This window comes from Lipotes vexillifer, unplaced genomic scaffold, assembly GCF_000442215.2.
Source record: "Lipotes vexillifer unplaced genomic scaffold, Lipotes_vexillifer_v1.1 scaffold605, whole genome shotgun sequence".
In the NCBI taxonomy this organism is placed as follows: Eukaryota; Metazoa; Chordata; class Mammalia; order Artiodactyla; family Lipotidae; genus Lipotes; species Lipotes vexillifer.
This window is the reverse complement of record NW_006774406.1, coordinates 1,700,924-1,717,874: the sequence shown is the minus strand read 5'-3', so window position 1 is coordinate 1,717,874 and position 16,951 is coordinate 1,700,924. Positions and strand designations below refer to the sequence as shown.

General features: G+C 43.9%; 1 protein-coding gene across 1 annotated transcript in view; it reads left to right on the top strand.

The window, feature by feature from the left end:
• Nucleotides 1–16,951, top strand: part of L3MBTL4 (L3MBTL histone methyl-lysine binding protein 4) — a 431,526-nt gene that overhangs the window by 220,222 nt on the left and 194,353 nt on the right. The window contains exon 15 of the mRNA XM_007449164.1: nt 7,032–7,134. Coding sequence (XP_007449226.1) covers nt 7,032–7,134 — 103 coding nt within the window. The remainder of the gene's footprint in view (nt 1–7,031; nt 7,135–16,951) is intronic.

Below are 16,951 nucleotides of genomic sequence, written 5' to 3'. Positions count from 1 at the left end.
TTTTGCGGTACGCGGGCCTCTCACTGTTGTGACCTCTCCCGTTGCGGAGCACAGGCTCCGGAAGCGCAGGCTCAGCGGCCATGGATCACGGGCCCAGCGGCTCCGCGGCACGTGGGATCTTCCCGGACCGGGGCACGAACCCGTGTCCCCTGCATCGGCGGGCAGGCTCTCAACCACTGCACCACCAGGGAAGCCCTACACTGTTTCTATTTGTAGTTTACTCTGTCTCTGGCACCAGAAGGTGAGCTCAAAGCCGGCAGGTCTTCTATTTAGTTCACTGTATCTCTAGCACCCAGGGTACACATAACAAGCACTTGGTATCTCTTTAGATGAATGAATAATCCTCAGTGGTTATTTTTATTTTAAAATTAAGAAGAAATAATGTATCTTGCTTGTCTGTTATCAGTGACATTTGAATCTGTTTTCCTTTTCTGTATCCACTCTAGTGGCTATTACTACTGGGTGCTAATGTCATTTCTCCATAAAACGCTTGCTAAGTGACTGGGGTTGAACTGCATCCTTTCCAGCAGCGGGTAATGAGGGTTGAAATAAGGCTAAGAATGTTGCTGCTCGATCCTTACTTGTAGTGCTGGCCGGCATCAATCTCGGGCTCACTTATATGTTAAAGTGAATAGATCATCTTAACTTGCTTCAGTCATTGTCAGTGTTGTCATTCTGCTCTGGGTCATCTCTGTACCAAATAACAGTTGGGAGAGGTAACTGCTTTCTGCTCAGAAGGAAGGAGATGATTTCAGCTTCTACCCCATTCTGGCTGGGATGAGGACCCTTCTCATCCACATCACTCCCAGTTGCCAGTTCAGGCCATTTTGAAATAAGGACGGCTCCCTTTCTCATTTTCTAGAGATGAGAACAGCCTCTTGTATTTCTTGATTTTGCCTTTGACCCCTTACATCATCTTTACATCACAACAGGTCTACCACTCACATGCAACCCTAGTTTTTGTTTTAGAGCAATTCCTTGATTTCACAAAAGGAAAAACAAAATACAGTTGCTGTTTTATTGTAGGGCTTCTTCAGCCGCAAGTAATATAAAAATCTGTTCACAATACCTTCATCAAAGAGAGGGTTGTTTTTCCTACATGACAGACACTGATGTGCTAGGCCCACGCTGGCAGGTCCTGAGTCCAGGCTCCGTCATCCTTCATTCTCTGCCCTCTTCAACACGTTTGCTTCTGTCCTTGTGCTTGTCACCTCATGAGCCCTTATATCTACGTTCCGTGAAGATTGAGGAAGGGGGAAACGGGCAAAGCAGCATCAGCATCACCTAAAAGTAGGCAAAAAATGTATTTATGAACATCCAGCATTGCCCTCCCCTTAGACTGTACTGTCTGGAGAGGGTCGAATGGCCACTTCTGGGAGAGAAAGAGGCTGGGAAAGGCAGCCGTGTCAGCCAGGCGTGGGCACGTTGCTGCCCTGAACCGAGTCAGGGCTCCTTAGCAAGGAGGGTTCGGGGAACGGGTGTTGGGTGGGCACCTGCAGCGTCCGCCCTGGCAGTTGTGGTAACAGAAGAACTCTGTGAGAATGGGGGTCCGTGAGGATGATTTGTTGTGGTCTCGCGTTAGCACGAACATTGTTCGTTACTCAGATAATTTCCAGTTCACAGGGGTATTTTCCATTTCCTTTTTCCCTTGCAGCAACAGGTCTACCATTAGATTTACTCCTGCCTGAGTAAAATTTTCGTAGAAGACTTGGAATAAATTAGGAGCTATTGATGCTGCTAGTTTTAGCGAGTAGCTCACAGTAGTTAGCAGACTGAAGATTGATTTTAGACAATCTAAGCTCTGAAATGAGAATAATATGTGATTATCTCACAGCACTGTGGTCAGGATGTACCAAAACAGCGCTTAGAGGTGGTCACTGTTGTTGTCTTTGTAGTTATTTATTTGTTCACAAACCACACTCTTATTCAGCGTCTCCTGTGTGCCATCCCTACTGCGGCAGGTGGGGTGCAGCGGTTAACAAGCTAGATGAGGCGGGTGTCCTTCTGCTCCGGACTCACCTGCCAGGCGACGAGCAGATAGACTAGGGAGGGCATTTCAGGCAAAGTGGTAAAAAGAAGGCAAGAAAGGGTGATACGGTCAGCGATGCTCTCTCTTCTCTAAGGAAGGGATTTCGAGCTGAGAACATTTTTTCTTGAGACCTAATTCTCCAAATAGCCAAGTTACAAGTAAGATATTCTTGGCAAAAATGCAGTTATTTTCTGGGGAAAAGCATTAATTTTATCATAGGTTCCCTTTTTTCCTAGAGACAATAACATGAACTATTACAGAATTGACCAGTTTCTTTTCACCAGCAGACGGTTCTCTGTCTAATTCACCATCGAGTCAACCCATTAAACGTCATCATACAAAATTACCAAGAAAACTGTTAGGTTCTGTGCATTTTCATTGCATGTTCTCCTTGACTTCTTCTTTGTATGTCCTTTGCTGTGGTTCTTAATGTAATAGCTCTTCTCCAGTAGTCGGGGTCACGCCTCTCCTTACAGATCCTACAGGGAGAGAATTATGACACCCATCAGGGATCTGGAGATAAATATGCATTGATAAATATTTGATGAAATTGATAAAATATCACTTCAAGCCTTGATTGAGTCAAGTGCATTAAAACAGTCCTGAGATACTCAGTAGCCTTCACTGGGAGGCTGCTGAAACGTTGTCCGCACAGAGCTGCGTCTGGGCTGGCAGGTGGGCACTGGCTTGTTGGCCTGTCTGTGGGTTTAGGTTCTAGGCCTTTGTGCTGGTGGCCTTGGGAGCATGTTGTGAGGCACGGTTTGGAGAAAAGTCCCTTTATACCCTATGTTTCTTTCTTTTCTCATAGCTTTTTTTTTTTTTTTTTTTTTTTTTTTTTTTTTTACTGTTTGACACAAGCATACTTCTTAATTAGGGGCTTGTTTACAAGTTTTAAACATTCATTTGTTTAATAATTGTTTTCTTTTTCCAAGCTCTTTCTGAAAGCTACCTTGGGGTAGGGCAGCTCTTATTTCTGCTTATCCCTCAAGGTGTTTCGCAGAGTTGTGAGGGTGTAATAAGTGTCTAAGGCATACTTTCCTATTGTTCAGTAAATTTAACAAAAATCTATTTGAGGTGTAAATATTTGTTCTAACAGCATCATACACTGGGACCCAGCCTTGGTCAGTACTTTTCTGCAACAGAATCGTACTGTAATGCCAATTTCCGGTTTCTATGTAAGCCTCTCTTCTAGACTCTGAGCATCTTGAGGGAAGAGGTATGGAAAGCTCATCGAGTCATTCAGTGAGCATGTCCTGAGCAGTGACTATGTGACATACTAGGCAGTGCCGACACAATGGTGCAGTAAGTACACCCAGGCTCGCAGCTCACGATTCTAATATGAGAGAGAGAGAGAGAGAGAGAGAGAGAGAGAGAGAGACACTAAACAAATATATCATTTAATTTGTAGTAGAGGTAAGTGCTATTAAAAAAAGGGAACCTAACCTACTCTTGGAAGTTAGCCTGAGGAAGTGAAATGTAAGCTGTGACCTGAAAGATGAGTAGGAGTTTTCCAGGCTGAGAGGTAGGAAGCTCATTCCAGCATGCAAGTGCTCTCAGCTGTGAAAGAACCTGATGGGTTCAAGGGACAGGAAAAGGCCAGTATAGATGCAGAATATTGAGTAAGGGGAAAGATCAAGTAAGACGCATCTAGAGAAGTAGATAGGAGTTGGGATCAGGTAGGCCAGGCTAAGGATTTGGGACTTACTCCCAAGAGCCATGAGAAGCCATTGAAAGAAGCTAAGAGGGAAGTGTTGCAGTGAGATTTGTGTTTTGAAAATGTCACTCTGGTTGCAAGATGGGGACTTGGACTGAATGAAGGATGGTGCTGAGGTCGTTCAAGGGGGAGGCAATGACGGCTTGGGTCAGGGCACCCAGTAGTGATGGGAATAAGTTGGCAGGTGGAAATACCTAAGAGATTGAGAATTGGCCGGAAGTTGGGTGGAGTGAAATGAGGGCAGGAAAGATGTCAAGGATTAATGCGGTTTATTGAGACGAATGGCTCTAGAGGAAAAGAAGTTTGGGGACCAGGCGGTGACTTCAGTTTTGAACATGTTGAATTTGAAAGGCCTTTAAGAGATTCGCAACAGAGATGTTGGGTGAAGAGTTGGATGCATTGGTCTAGAGCTTACAGAGTGTCTGGGCTGTAGCCTTTGAGCATCTATAGTATGCATTTGGTGAACAAAGAAATGGATGGCCCAGGAACAAACCTTGGGGTTCTCTGACATTTTAAATTTCACCAGAGGATGGAAAGCTGGCAAAGAAGAGAATGCTCACATGCTGATGGCGAGAGTGTGATGTCACCAGAGCCAGTGGACAGTAACAGTTCAAGAAGGCGGTAGCCAGCTGTGGTCAGCCTAGCGCCAAGGCACTGAGTGTGGTGTGCTCTCAGCAGTGCGTGTTGGGCCTAATGCAGAGAGGTCATGGGTGACCTCAGAAGACAGGCTGATGTGGTTCAAGAAATGGGATGTGAGCAAGTAGAGAGAACCTCCTGAGAAGTCTGGCTGTGAACAGGAGAAGAGGGAACAGCAGCTAAAGGGGATATGACTCCAACGGGGGAAACTGGAGTATGTTTAAGTGTTGGTAGAAAGGATTCAGTAGTCAAGGGGCAATTAGAATATCTGATAGCCCAAAGCTCCTGAAGAGTGAGAGGAAGATGAGATCCAAACCTAAACGGTGAGGGTTCGCTCGGGGGAGGGCAGACTGCTCCCTGCACTGTGATGGGAGGGAAGGGGGGATAGGAAGGCCCACGGGTGAGCAGGCTCCTGTTTTCTCGGTGAAGCAGCAGGCGAGCCAGCGACTGAGTCCCGGAGCAGGGAGGTTAGTGGGAGGTTTGGGAGAGCCTAGAGGGCTCAGGTGACACTGAAGACAGACGTTTTGATCACACCTAATCCACACTGCTGTATAATTTTTCCCAGGAAGAGTTAGTTATGAAGAACACAGAGCAGCAGGATAACACAACTGATTCATGGCTGGCTTTTTTTTTTCACAACCAGATGTGATAAAAGGTCAGAGAGGCAAGAGAGTTTATGTCATGTGCAACAGAACGTCAAATACTGGTGGATAGACTCAGACAAGGGAAGAGAGTCATGACGCGAGGGGACTGATGGTGGGAAGGAAGGGAGATCAGTGGCCTGGAAGTTCCCATGATGTTGGAAAGAGCCTCAACAGCGGGGTTACCTGAGTAAGCAGCCTGACTACGAGATGACTTGGGAAGCGGTGCCATTTTGGGTGACGACGAGATCCGGAGGGTTTTCTTTGCGTGTGTGGCCCAGCCGGGTTTGGGGAAGTGGCCCCTGAGGATGAGCCGGTTAATGATCTGTGAGGGCAGCAGATGGGGTAGGACAACCGGGAGGGCGGGCGCTGGGGCCGCCTCGGGCAATGGTGGAGCAGGGACGGAGCGGCACCCGGGGAGCCGGGGCCGAGGTCTTCCTGAGCGGTGCGTGTGCAACATCAAGGGATTCCAGGGAGACAGTGAGGTCGGAGGGCATTGAGTGGCCTGGCAGGACTCCTGCATTACCCCAGGGAGCGAGGAGCCCTGGGAGGGCTTCTCAGAGGAGGGGTGGGCCACGAGGGGCCAGCGGTGTTGGGGCCTGTTGCATCGCGAGTCTTGGAGGAGCAGGAAGGAAGCACAGCCCAGGAGGGGTGCTGGGAAACGAGGGCACTTTCCTCTCTGCCAGTCCCGGGGCACGTGGGGTGTGAGAAAGTGCACGTCTTTTCCTGAAGAAGCTGCAGGGTGCAATGTCTTCACCCAACAGGCAAGTTAAATCAGAGCTGGGAGTTGGAGAAAGTATTGAGACGAGGACAAGGACGCAGGAGCTTGAACAAGAGACGGAAATCTGAGAGCTGGGGAGGGAGGGTGACGGTGTGGGATCTTCATCGAAACGAGGCCCAGAGCAGCATGACAGGAGGGGGTAGCACATTCCAGGAGCCAGTGTGTGTGTGTGTGTGTGTGTGTGTGTGTGTGTGTGTGTGTGTGTGTGTGTGTGTGTGTGTGTGTGTGTGTGTGTGTGTGTGGGTGTGTGTGTGTGTGTGTGTGTGTGTGTGTGTGTGTGTGTGTGTGTGTGTGTGTGTAGGGGGGAGGGGAGGAGACGGAAGGGGCAGACCAGACTGAGAAAAATCACGGAACAGAGCAAGGGGGTTTCAGTCCTGATACTCTTTTCATTGCCTCTTGGGCTTGACGGAATTCATCTCTGGCCTGGATTCATTATGTATTGTTTAGTATAGTATATGTAGTATACTGTAATATTGTATATATATTGATAGCAAATTATAGAATAGCATAGTATATATAGTATAATATAGTATATATAGTTTTGTACGGTATAGCATATAAAGTATAGTGTATATAGTTTAGGATAGTGTAATACAGTATAGTATAGTGCAGTATAGTAGAGTATGCTATATATATACAGTATGGTACAGTACAGTATGATATGGTCCATACAGAATAGTATCATATAGTGTATATAGCACGGCACAGCCCAGTACAGAATGGTCAGGCAGTTGGCTCTTCAGCCGCTGGGACACACTTGAGTGGCACAGGGAGGGCCATGTCACTGTCTTCTCTGTGCCCCATTTGCTGGTTCAGCTTCTGTCCACCTTTTGGGGGAGCCTTGCTGTGGCTGAGTGGGAGTTTCATGGGGAACCACAAACCAGACTTCACCCACTCACCTGCTCAGCTCATGGCTGTGTTGCCTTTGCCAGTGTTATTCTGTTGAAGACATGTCATGTTCTTCTGGGGGTTTTTTTTGTACTTAAATTTCTTCAATGCCTATTCATTTTGCTCAGCCTCTGATGTTAGTTGCTGTTCATATTATCTATTACAGCACTGATGTTTTCTGCTAAATCATTTTATAAAACATCACAAGTACCCAATAAGTGTTTCCGGTGACGGTTTGTTTTTAATTTGTAAAGTCTTGATGAATATCATTTGCATATTTTAGTCTTTCCAGTTCCTCTTTGCTGAGGGTGTTTTCAAGGTATGTTCTTTTACTTCCTGAAGGGGCAAATGATGTGAAAATCCTTCCAGGTCAAGCTGTTTGTCCCACTCCAGGGTGCCGAGGGATAGGCCATATCCGTGGTCCGCGGTACTCAGGACATCACAGGTAAAATTTTTTCTTATTTAAATTATTTCAGGGATGAACTGAAACATGATGCAGACTAGCAGCTGTAGGAAGCGTCGTAATGACCCTCTGGGAGCCGGACACCTCCCCATCATACTCCCCCATCGCTGTCCCGAGGCCCCTCTTCAACATTTCCTGTGTCTGCCCAGCCTGCCTTCCTCCGGGCCTTTTGGCCTCCTGAGGCCCAGCCCAGACCACCAAGCTTCCCAGGGCCTCTGGCCTCTGACACTTGTCTCAGCAGGTGCACACATGCCCCACCCTTCGTCCCTCGCACTCCTGAATCCTCCCCACACAGCTGCCCGTCTCGCCGCCTTCTCAAGAAATTCCAGAACCTCCTGCCGCTTCACCCCTGGCTCTCACCTTGCCTCTGTTTCTTTTTCTCTATTTTTTATTTATTTGGGGATGAGGTAATTCTGTTATAGGATAAAAAATAGCGTGAAGTTATGTTGCAGAATATGCCTGTGTTTTAAATATGTGATAATAGTATGGAGAGGATAGTACTCATAATGAAAAATAAGTACAAATAAGTGTTGAAGTCCTCGCTGCTTTTTCTGTCACCATCAAGTGGTAAAGTAACATATAGATAAATTATTCATATTGGTGATCTAGTTACAGAATATGTAAATTAAAGCTGAACAGGATTGACATCAGATTTGTCCAAATACACAAACAGATAAAACAAACACGTAGATAACTATGAAGAGAAAAGGATAAATCATATATGTGAAACAAGGAAATGTTTGTTTGGATGAAAGAGATCCACAGAGAAGTCGTCGCTGTGTCAGGTGCTTGCAGCTCTGGAAACCAGTGCTTCAAACAGCTCTAAATGAATCAAAGCAAGTGTTACTATAAGAAATAATGCTGATGTACATAAATATGTTATATGTGTAAATATAATACTAACACTTAATTGAAAGAGTTCTAAGTCTTTTGTCACAGATATTTAAAAATCAAATACCTACTCTTGCACATGTTTGAAAAAGTGGCACAAATTGGTTAACGTATTACATCAGCTTCTTTGCATTCAAAATCAGACCCTCGTGAATCTCCGTTTGACTTGGCATCCTGGATGCCCATGTTTTTCCACACAACACTTGTATCATTAAGAACCTTGGTGGTGCAGCATTTCTTGAGTTCTCCGCTCGAAAAGGGGGCTTCCAAGGTGTTGGTAATATTGTTTCTTGATCTGGTGCTGATAACCAGGGATGTATTCAACTTGTGAAAATTCATTGAGCTTAAGTACACTAATAATACTTGTACTGTTCTTTATGAATATATTATACATCAGTAAAAAGTTGAAAATTAAAATAAAACACTAACACTTAAAAGATTGTAATATAGCAACCATAAAAAAGAAAGAAATTGAAGACATGTAGACACCTTGGTTACTTGGACAAGTGCAGGACTCGCAGATTGTAAGAGAGGCCCTGGTGGTGAAGCTGGAGTTCTGTATGAGGGAAGGGAGGAAGAGAGAAAACGACACGGGGGAGCGGGTGGGGGAAAGAGCCATCCCATCATCGGGTCGGGTTCTGTGTGAGGTGAGGACCCTGTCGATAGAACCACTTTCCAGACATTACTAGGGGTGTGTGGCTGTGAATAATCTTCTTTAGTCTTTTCTTGTGTGTTTATGTTAGTTTTTAAAAACCTAGAGCTGCAAAGTCCAACATGGTAGTTGTAGTCATATGGGTCTGTTTACATGGAAATTAATTACAATAAAAAATAATGAAAATTTCAGTTTCTCAGTCACAGTAGCCACATCTCAGTTGCTCAAGGAGCCACCTGTGGCTCGTGGCTGCCATACTGGACGGCCCCAAAAGTTCCTCTGGACAGCCCTTGAGAGAGCATACCAGGTTCTGACTCCTCACGGTGGATTTTTGAGTGCCAGGTATTTCTGGATGGATAACTGGACATCCTAGTGCCTCCTTCAAAGCTTGAATCATTATCCTCAGAGTGAGCCGGCCAGTACATGGTGGTCGGTCTGTCCCTTATTGTCCTCCGCAGTTGCCCGCCTGTGGCACCAGGGCTGGGGTCACAGACATCACCCGGGCAGCTCCTGGGACCGCCGAGGAGCTCACTCACCCCAGCTGACTTGCCCCCCTCCCCCCCGACCGCGATTCTTATGTGTAGGTTATTCACCTTCCCCTACTTGGATTCTGAAAACCTGGACCAGATCACAGTGGGCACACTCCACTGTGTTTCAGCAGCTTCCCTGAACTTTCTCATCCAGTATGGCCCAAGTGGGTCTGATTGCTGTTCTTAGTTATAGTATCTAATTATAAATAATGTGAGACTATCTGACGTGATTCTCTCCAGCAAGTAGCCTTTACCGGGTTGGCATCAGAACTTTGGAAGAAACCAGAAAAATGTAAAAATAAAGAAGTGTTTGTTAAAAAAGGCATTCTATGAAGCTTAGAAAAATATGAGATAACTGAACACGTGATAGAAGAATGGGACTTTAAAAAAATTTTTTTTACTTTTTTTATTAACATATAGTTGGTATGCAATATTATATATTGCAGGTGTACAACATAGTGATTCCCAATTTTAAAGATTATATTCCATTTATAGTTATTGTAAATATTAGCTATATTCCCTGTGTTGTGCAGTTTATCCTTGTAGCTTATTTATTTTATACGTAGTTTGTACATCTTAATCCCCTAACCCTGCCTTGCCCCTCCCCACTTCCTTCTGCCCAGTGGTAACCACTAGTTTGTTCTCTATATCTGTGAGTCTGTTTTCTTTTTTGTTATATTCACTAGTTTTAATTTTTAGATTCCATATTGTATGATATAAGTGATATCATACAACATTTGTCTTTCTCTGACTTACTTCATTTAGCATAATGCCCTCCAAGTCCATCCATGTTGCTGCAAATGGCAAAATTTCATTATATATGTTCCATGTAATTATATATACAATTATATATATATATATATTCCATTGTATAGATACACACCACATCTTCTTTATCCATTCATCTGTTGGTGGACACTTAGGTTGTTTCCATGTCTTGGCTATTGTGAATAGTGCTGATATGAACATTGGGGTGCACATATCTTTTTTTCTTTTTTTAAAACATCTTTATTGGAGTATAATTGCTTTACAATGGTGTGTTAGTTTCTGCTTTATAACAAAGTGAATCAGTTATACATATACATATGTCCCCATATCTCTTCCCTCTTGCATCTCCCTCCCTATCCCACTCCTCTAGGTGGTCACCCAAGCTGATCTCCCTGTGCTATGCGGCTGCTTCCCACTAGCTATCTATGTTACGTTTGGTAGTGTATATATGTCCATGCTACTCTCTCACTTTGTCCCAGCTTTCCCTTCCCTCTTCCCATATCCTCAAGTCCATTCTCTAGTAGGTCTGTGTCTTTATTCCCGTCTTGCCCCTAGATTCTTCATGACCATTTTTTTTTTTTTTTTAGATTCCATATATATATATTAGCATATGGTATTTGTTTTTCTCTTTCTGACTTACTTCACTCTGTATGACAGACTCTAGGTCCATCCACCTCACTGCAAATAACTCAATTTTGTTTCTTTTTATGGCTGAGTAATATTCTATTGTATATATGTGCCACATCTTCTTTATCCATTCATCTGTTGATGGACACTTAGGTTGCTTCCATGTCCTGGCTATGGTAAATAGAGCTGCAATGAACATTTTGGTACATGACTCTTTTTGAATTATGGTTTTCTCAGGGTATATGCCCAGTAGTGGGATTGCTGGGTCATATGGTTGTTCTATTTTTAGTTTTTTAAGGAACCTCCATACTGTTCTCCATAGTGGCTGTATCAATTTACATTCCCACCAACAGTGCAAGAGGGTTCCCTTTTCTCCACACCCTCTCCAGCATTTATTGTTTGTAGATTTTTTGATGATGGCCATTCTGACTGGTGTGAGATGCACATATCTTTTTGAATTAGTGTTTTCGTTTTGGGGGCATATATACCCAGGAGTGGAATTGCTGGGTCATATGGTAGCTCTATTTTTGATTTTTGAGGAACCTCCATACTATTCTCCACAGTGGCTGCACCAGTTTACACTCCCACCAGCAGTGCATGAGGGTTCCCTTTTCCCCACATCCTCGCCAGAATTTGTTATTTGTGGTTTTTTGTTGAAGGATGGAACATTTTTAGGGAACTATGAGGCAGGATATGTTTTGTATCCAGACCTCACATCCACGGGGCAGCCCCTGGTGATGGCGCTATGACTGTGTGACTGGGCCGCAGCTCTTCTGCTGGCCTAGACCTTGTTATGCTGGAGCAGGGCTCCTGTGAGAAAAAGGAACATCTTCAAAATGGAATCACCTTAGTGATTCCGTTGTCTCAGAAAAGAAAAATAAAAAGCAATGAGCCCCTGTACTTGGCTTCTCTCTAGAATTGAAAAAGACAAAAATTAGAGAACTGAGTTTTCCTTGGACTTGCGTTTTTATATAGAATTTATAAAGCATTTAGACCATCAGGTAAATAAATTCTGACTTACCTGTGAAAAGCTTTTCTTACATTGAACATTATGTTGTGCTCAAGGAAGGGGGAGGAACATCTTGTTGGAGGAGTGGTGACCGCAAGGCAGTGTAGGAGGGTGGGGTCGCGGGTGATGGAAGGTCGGCTCTTGTAGGCACCAGGCGTTTCTGTCTCCTGCTTTAATCACTTTCAGTGACGGTCTGTCTTTGCCAATTTTAGCTTTGAGGTGCTCGTTACTCATTGACTGATTCCATTTTCAGTCAATACACTGATTTCTTTTTAACAGCTAAATCTGTTTTGTTTTATAAATTTATTTATTTAATTTATTTTTGGCTGTGTTGGGTCTTGGTTGCTGCATGCGGGCCCTCTCTAGTTGCAGTGAGCAAGAATCACTCTTCATTGTGGTGTGTGGGCTTCTCATTGCGGTGGCTTCTCTTGTTTCGGAGCACAGGCTCCAGGCACGCAGGCTTCAGTAGTTGTGGTATGCAGGCTCAGTAGTTGTGGCTCATGGGCCCAGTTACTCCGCAGCATGTGGGATCTTCCCGGACCAGGGATCGAACCCATGTCCCCTGCATTGGCAGACGGATTCCCAACCACTGTAGCACCAGGGAAGCCCAAATCTGTTTTTAATTCCCTCTAGGTCATGACATTCTGAATGTCATTTCCCAGGTTAGTTATTTTACTTATGTGACTATGTGTATAACTTAAGAATTTATTTAAATCCTCTTGTAATTAACTGGATAAAAATTTTTATATCATTCATAATCGGTGGGTTTTGTTTTCATGTTATTTCTTTCATGTTATTGTAGTCTAAATCTTACATAGCTGTAAAAGATGAAGAATACTATTCTTCAGTGCATGTCTTGGTGGTATCTGTTGAGCACGTCACACACACACACACACACACACACGCGCGCGCACGCACACACACTCTTACACATGCTAGAAATTTGCTGTAACACGCCCGAAGTTATTATTATACATTTTGCTTCTTATATGTCAGATCAAGAGATGAGAATTTTAAAATGTTGCTGCATTCTCCCAGAATCCTAGATGTACTATTATAATCATGTCTAGCTGAGTTTCGTGAAGAATTTAAACATTCTAAAATGAAAGTTTTTATTTAACTTGTCTCAGATGCGTACCTTTACCAAAGAGTCAGCATTCTATAAAATGCTTTTTACAGTCTCTAGTCCAGAAGATTCTTAAGCAAATATTTTTGTATCTTAAAAAATGAAGAAAAAGTAAAACAAGAAGCCCCCCTGAAGTTTCATACAAAACAACTCAATTGACTTGTGCTCCCAAAAAGCCTTCGGGAAGCTGCTTTTAGGAAGGTGGCTGTTTCAGCTGCTTTTCCATGAAACTCTCCCAGGCAGTGAAGTGCCTGCAAGGAGTGAATGTTGTTTTCACATTTCATGTCAGAATTTCTCATTCAGATGTTGAAGGCTTGGTGTTTTGAAAGGAAGTAAACAATATTCTTAAAATAAGTTGTCAGCATCTTGTTTTGTACAGCTGACAAGAACGGTGACATGAGGATGTCGCTGAAGACGTTTGAAGAGAACATACCACTTTCAGAGATCAGGCAGACCCCTTGGTATCCTTTTTAGATGAATTTCAGACAGGTTTATTTTCTTTTTCATGTAAATAGTCAAGGGGTTAAAAATAATATTCAAAGCTGTTGAGAGTTCAGTAGAAGCTGCATAAACCATTATTTGAAAGAAATTGCATCAGTTCTTATCTGTATGAAAATAGGACTTTTGGCACAAAATTATCACACAATTTACATTTTATTTGAATGAATTTACATAGTGAATAAAAAGAAGTAGGTGTATTTGTTTACATAGAAATATTTAAAGATGACAATACTGGGCCTACAAGATGTAAACCTACTTTTAAGCCAGGGTCCAGGATTAGGTATGTTGTTTTTTCTAAATGAGCAGAACATAGACTCCGTAAGACTTGATCTCCCTCTGTGCCCTAAAACATACAAGGGTAATTTACTTAGGAAGTAATGATTATTCTTTACACAGAGAGCCAGGTACCGTCAGAGTGTAAGGACCCCCGCCCCGGTGCTCCGGGTGGGATACAGGACCCGAATCGCCAGTGTCACGCCGTAAAGAGCACAAATGGAAAGGAGCACCTGCTGCTCAGGAGTGAGGGCTCAGATAGATCTAAGGCGTTTGGGTGCTCTTCATGGAACCTTCTAGTGCAACTCAGCCTCTATTTGTGGTTTGCCTGGAACTATTTTGCCAACTCAAGAATTATGATGGAAATTATTTCGGGTTGTTTTCTTCTCTTCACATCTGTTCTCCTACAGATGTGTGGTGTGTGAGGTGTATGTGGTGTGTGTATCAGTCACTGTGTTAATGTCTGAGGTTTTAGACTGGCCTGAGTTGGACTTGCAGACCTGCCATTTACTATAACTAAGGGGCAAATGGCCACACTATGCTTAGCCTCAGTTTCCTCATCTGTAATTGGGAGGTCTTTGCAATAGAAAAGGTTAAATTCCATAATGAGACTAAGACACATGTAAGTCTTAATGCACTTTATGATACAGTATCATGTTATGAAAGCGTAACTGCAGGAAATATACTGAGAATCACAATAACATTAGGAGATTTTAGGGAACTATGAGGGAACTAACTCATCCATTTGAGACTATGATAGATTAAGTAGGGGAAACAAATACAGATATATAGAATCTGAATAACACGATTTTAAAAAGACGAAGACTGACCGGAAGATATATGTCCAACTGAAAAAGAAATAAACCTACTTAAGAGCACTTTTCAAAACCCAAGTATTAGGCCACAGACAACTTATAAATTCTGAAAACCAAAACAATTCAGACCCATTCTCTGATCAAATGCAATAAAACAAGAAGTTGTTGGGGGGAAAGCCAATCACCTAGAAGACACGCAAAAACGTTCACAAATACAGCTTAAGCAGTCAGAGGGTCAGAGGAGACCCAAACCGAAATCTTAGAAAATCCAGATGGAGTCTAATGAGGACACTAAAGAGATAAACGTTTGGGACGTCACTGTGTGTGTGTTCAGAGGTGAATGTAAACCCTACACAACAAGAAAGAGTGAAAATGAATTACTTAAATATTCAACTAGAAAAGTTAACTAACTTTTTAAATGAGTAGAAAAAGGAAAGCAAGAGCAAGCTAGAAGTTGAAGTGAATGAACTGGAACACAGAAAACAAGTAAACGGGTCAGAGTATCTTGAAACAAAGCAGCGATACTGCAACAGTAGACCATCCATGGGGGTGCAGTGGACAGTGCGGTGTCCTGAGAGGTGCGGCCCCCGAGCCACAGCTCTTGGGTTTCTTGTTCCGTCGTTTGTCCGACTTTCCGTATGGTGTTTTCTTTTAAATGGTTGATCTTCCTGGTGGGTTTTGGGTAAACACAACCTGGTCGTATCACACACACTGTGTCAGGCCTCTCTCCTCGCAGCCCAGCCCTGGCTGGCCTCAGACTCCTGCCTGGTCACCCCTCACCTGCGAAGCCCTTCTGAGCTGCACCGGGCATGTCAGGTGGTCCCCGAGCGGACACAGCCCCTGCAGGTGACCCTTCTGGAGCCGCCTCTGCTCACCTCCCAGTCTGAGCCTGTTTCTCGCAGGTGGGCTGCACAGCCGTCTTCCTGGGACCTACCTGCCTGCTGGAATCCCCTCCGACTCCCTCTGTCAGATCCTCCCTGGATTCTGTCTTCATTTCCCTGGTTTATTTCTCCTGTCTTTGGGGCATAGGGTTGTGGGAGATAGTTATTCATTTATTTTTGTGGGTGTCGAAATGTGTGTTCTCTCTCCTCAACCACAGTTGTTTAGTTGTGGATAGAATTCCAGTCGGGAAACTTTTCCTTCAGATTATTGAAGACATTGCTGCGTTTTCCTTAAGTTAATGGGAAGTTGGCTGTTGTTCAGATTTCACTTCACAGAAAGGATTGTCTTTCCCTCTCACCCACTACGAGAATCTCACCCCGGACACGGTCGGGACTTTCTGTGTGTTCCCGCTGTGCTGGAATGCACCTTCCTCGCTCTCTGGTTCAGTCTGGAGACTCACACCTCTGATTTCCAGAAGCCCCTGTGTGAGTTCTTCTTTCTGCCATCTTTTCTCTTTGCTCCATTTGTTTTCCTTCACAGGTGCCCAAATTTTCTCTCCTTTCTTTAAACGCCTTGTCTTTTGTTCGCTTCCTTGGAATAGCTCAACTTTGTCTTACAATCCTTTGATTTTTTTTTTTTTTAACCACACTATGATTTTTTTTTCAGTCTCTGAGAACATGTCCTTATTCTCTGATTTGTTTTTTGTTGCATCCTGTTCTTATTTGCTGGGTTAACTTAACCAACATTGACTGGTTAAGTTAACCCAGCATTGACTTTTTCCCCAGGTACTTGTGTTTTGATTTGTGTTCCAGTTAGGGTGGTCGGCTTCTTTCTGTCATGTGAGAGGCATTTCTCAAGTCCTGGTGGTCTTTCTCCAAGTTCACTCTTTCTTTTTTTAATTAATTAATTTAATTAATTTATTTTTGGCTGCGTTGGGTCTTTGTTGCTGTGCACGGGCTTTCTCTAGTTGAGGCGAGTGGAGGCTACTCTTCATCGTGGCGCACAGGCTTCTCATTGCGGCGGTTTCTCTTGTTGCAGAGCACCAGCTCTAGGTGCACAGGCTTCAGTAGTTGTGGCTCGTGGGCTCAGTAGTTGTGGCACACGGGCTTAGTTGCTCCGCAGCATGTGGGATCTTCCCGGACCAGAGCTCGAACCCGTGTCCCCTGCATTGGCAGGCGGATTCTTAACCACTGCGCCACCAGGGAAGTCCCTCCAAGTTCACTCTTGAGAACAAGGCACCAGCAAACCTTGCCTGTGTGCTCAGGGCCTGCCAGCTGCTGGGATTCAGGGTCAGTGGTTAGGAGGGGACTGGCCAATGTCGAGGAGCCTGAGTCACCAGCAGGGACCCCTTCTTATAGTAAGTGCCTTCCAGCAGAGACTTGCTTCCAAATGTTTCCAGGTGGGTTTTTGTGACATCTTCTCTCTGCAGGCTCTTGGCTCCCAGCTTGCCCATTTTCCAGCCTTGAAACTGCATGAACCTCTGTTATCTGCTGTCGTTTCTTCTCTCATGCTTTGTCCTTGTGTATTTATACCCTTTCATTTATTTATTACTTTTTTTAGTATCGAGAGAAAGGATTGATTATCAAGGAAAAATGATAAATTCAGTTTTCCAGTCTGCCATTTTTTCTCTAACTTATATTTTTTTAAGAGTTTTCTCATGTACTTTTTTTTTTTTTTTTTTTTTTTTTTTGGGGGCGGGGGGCTCTCCCTTTTTGTGTCCCTCCC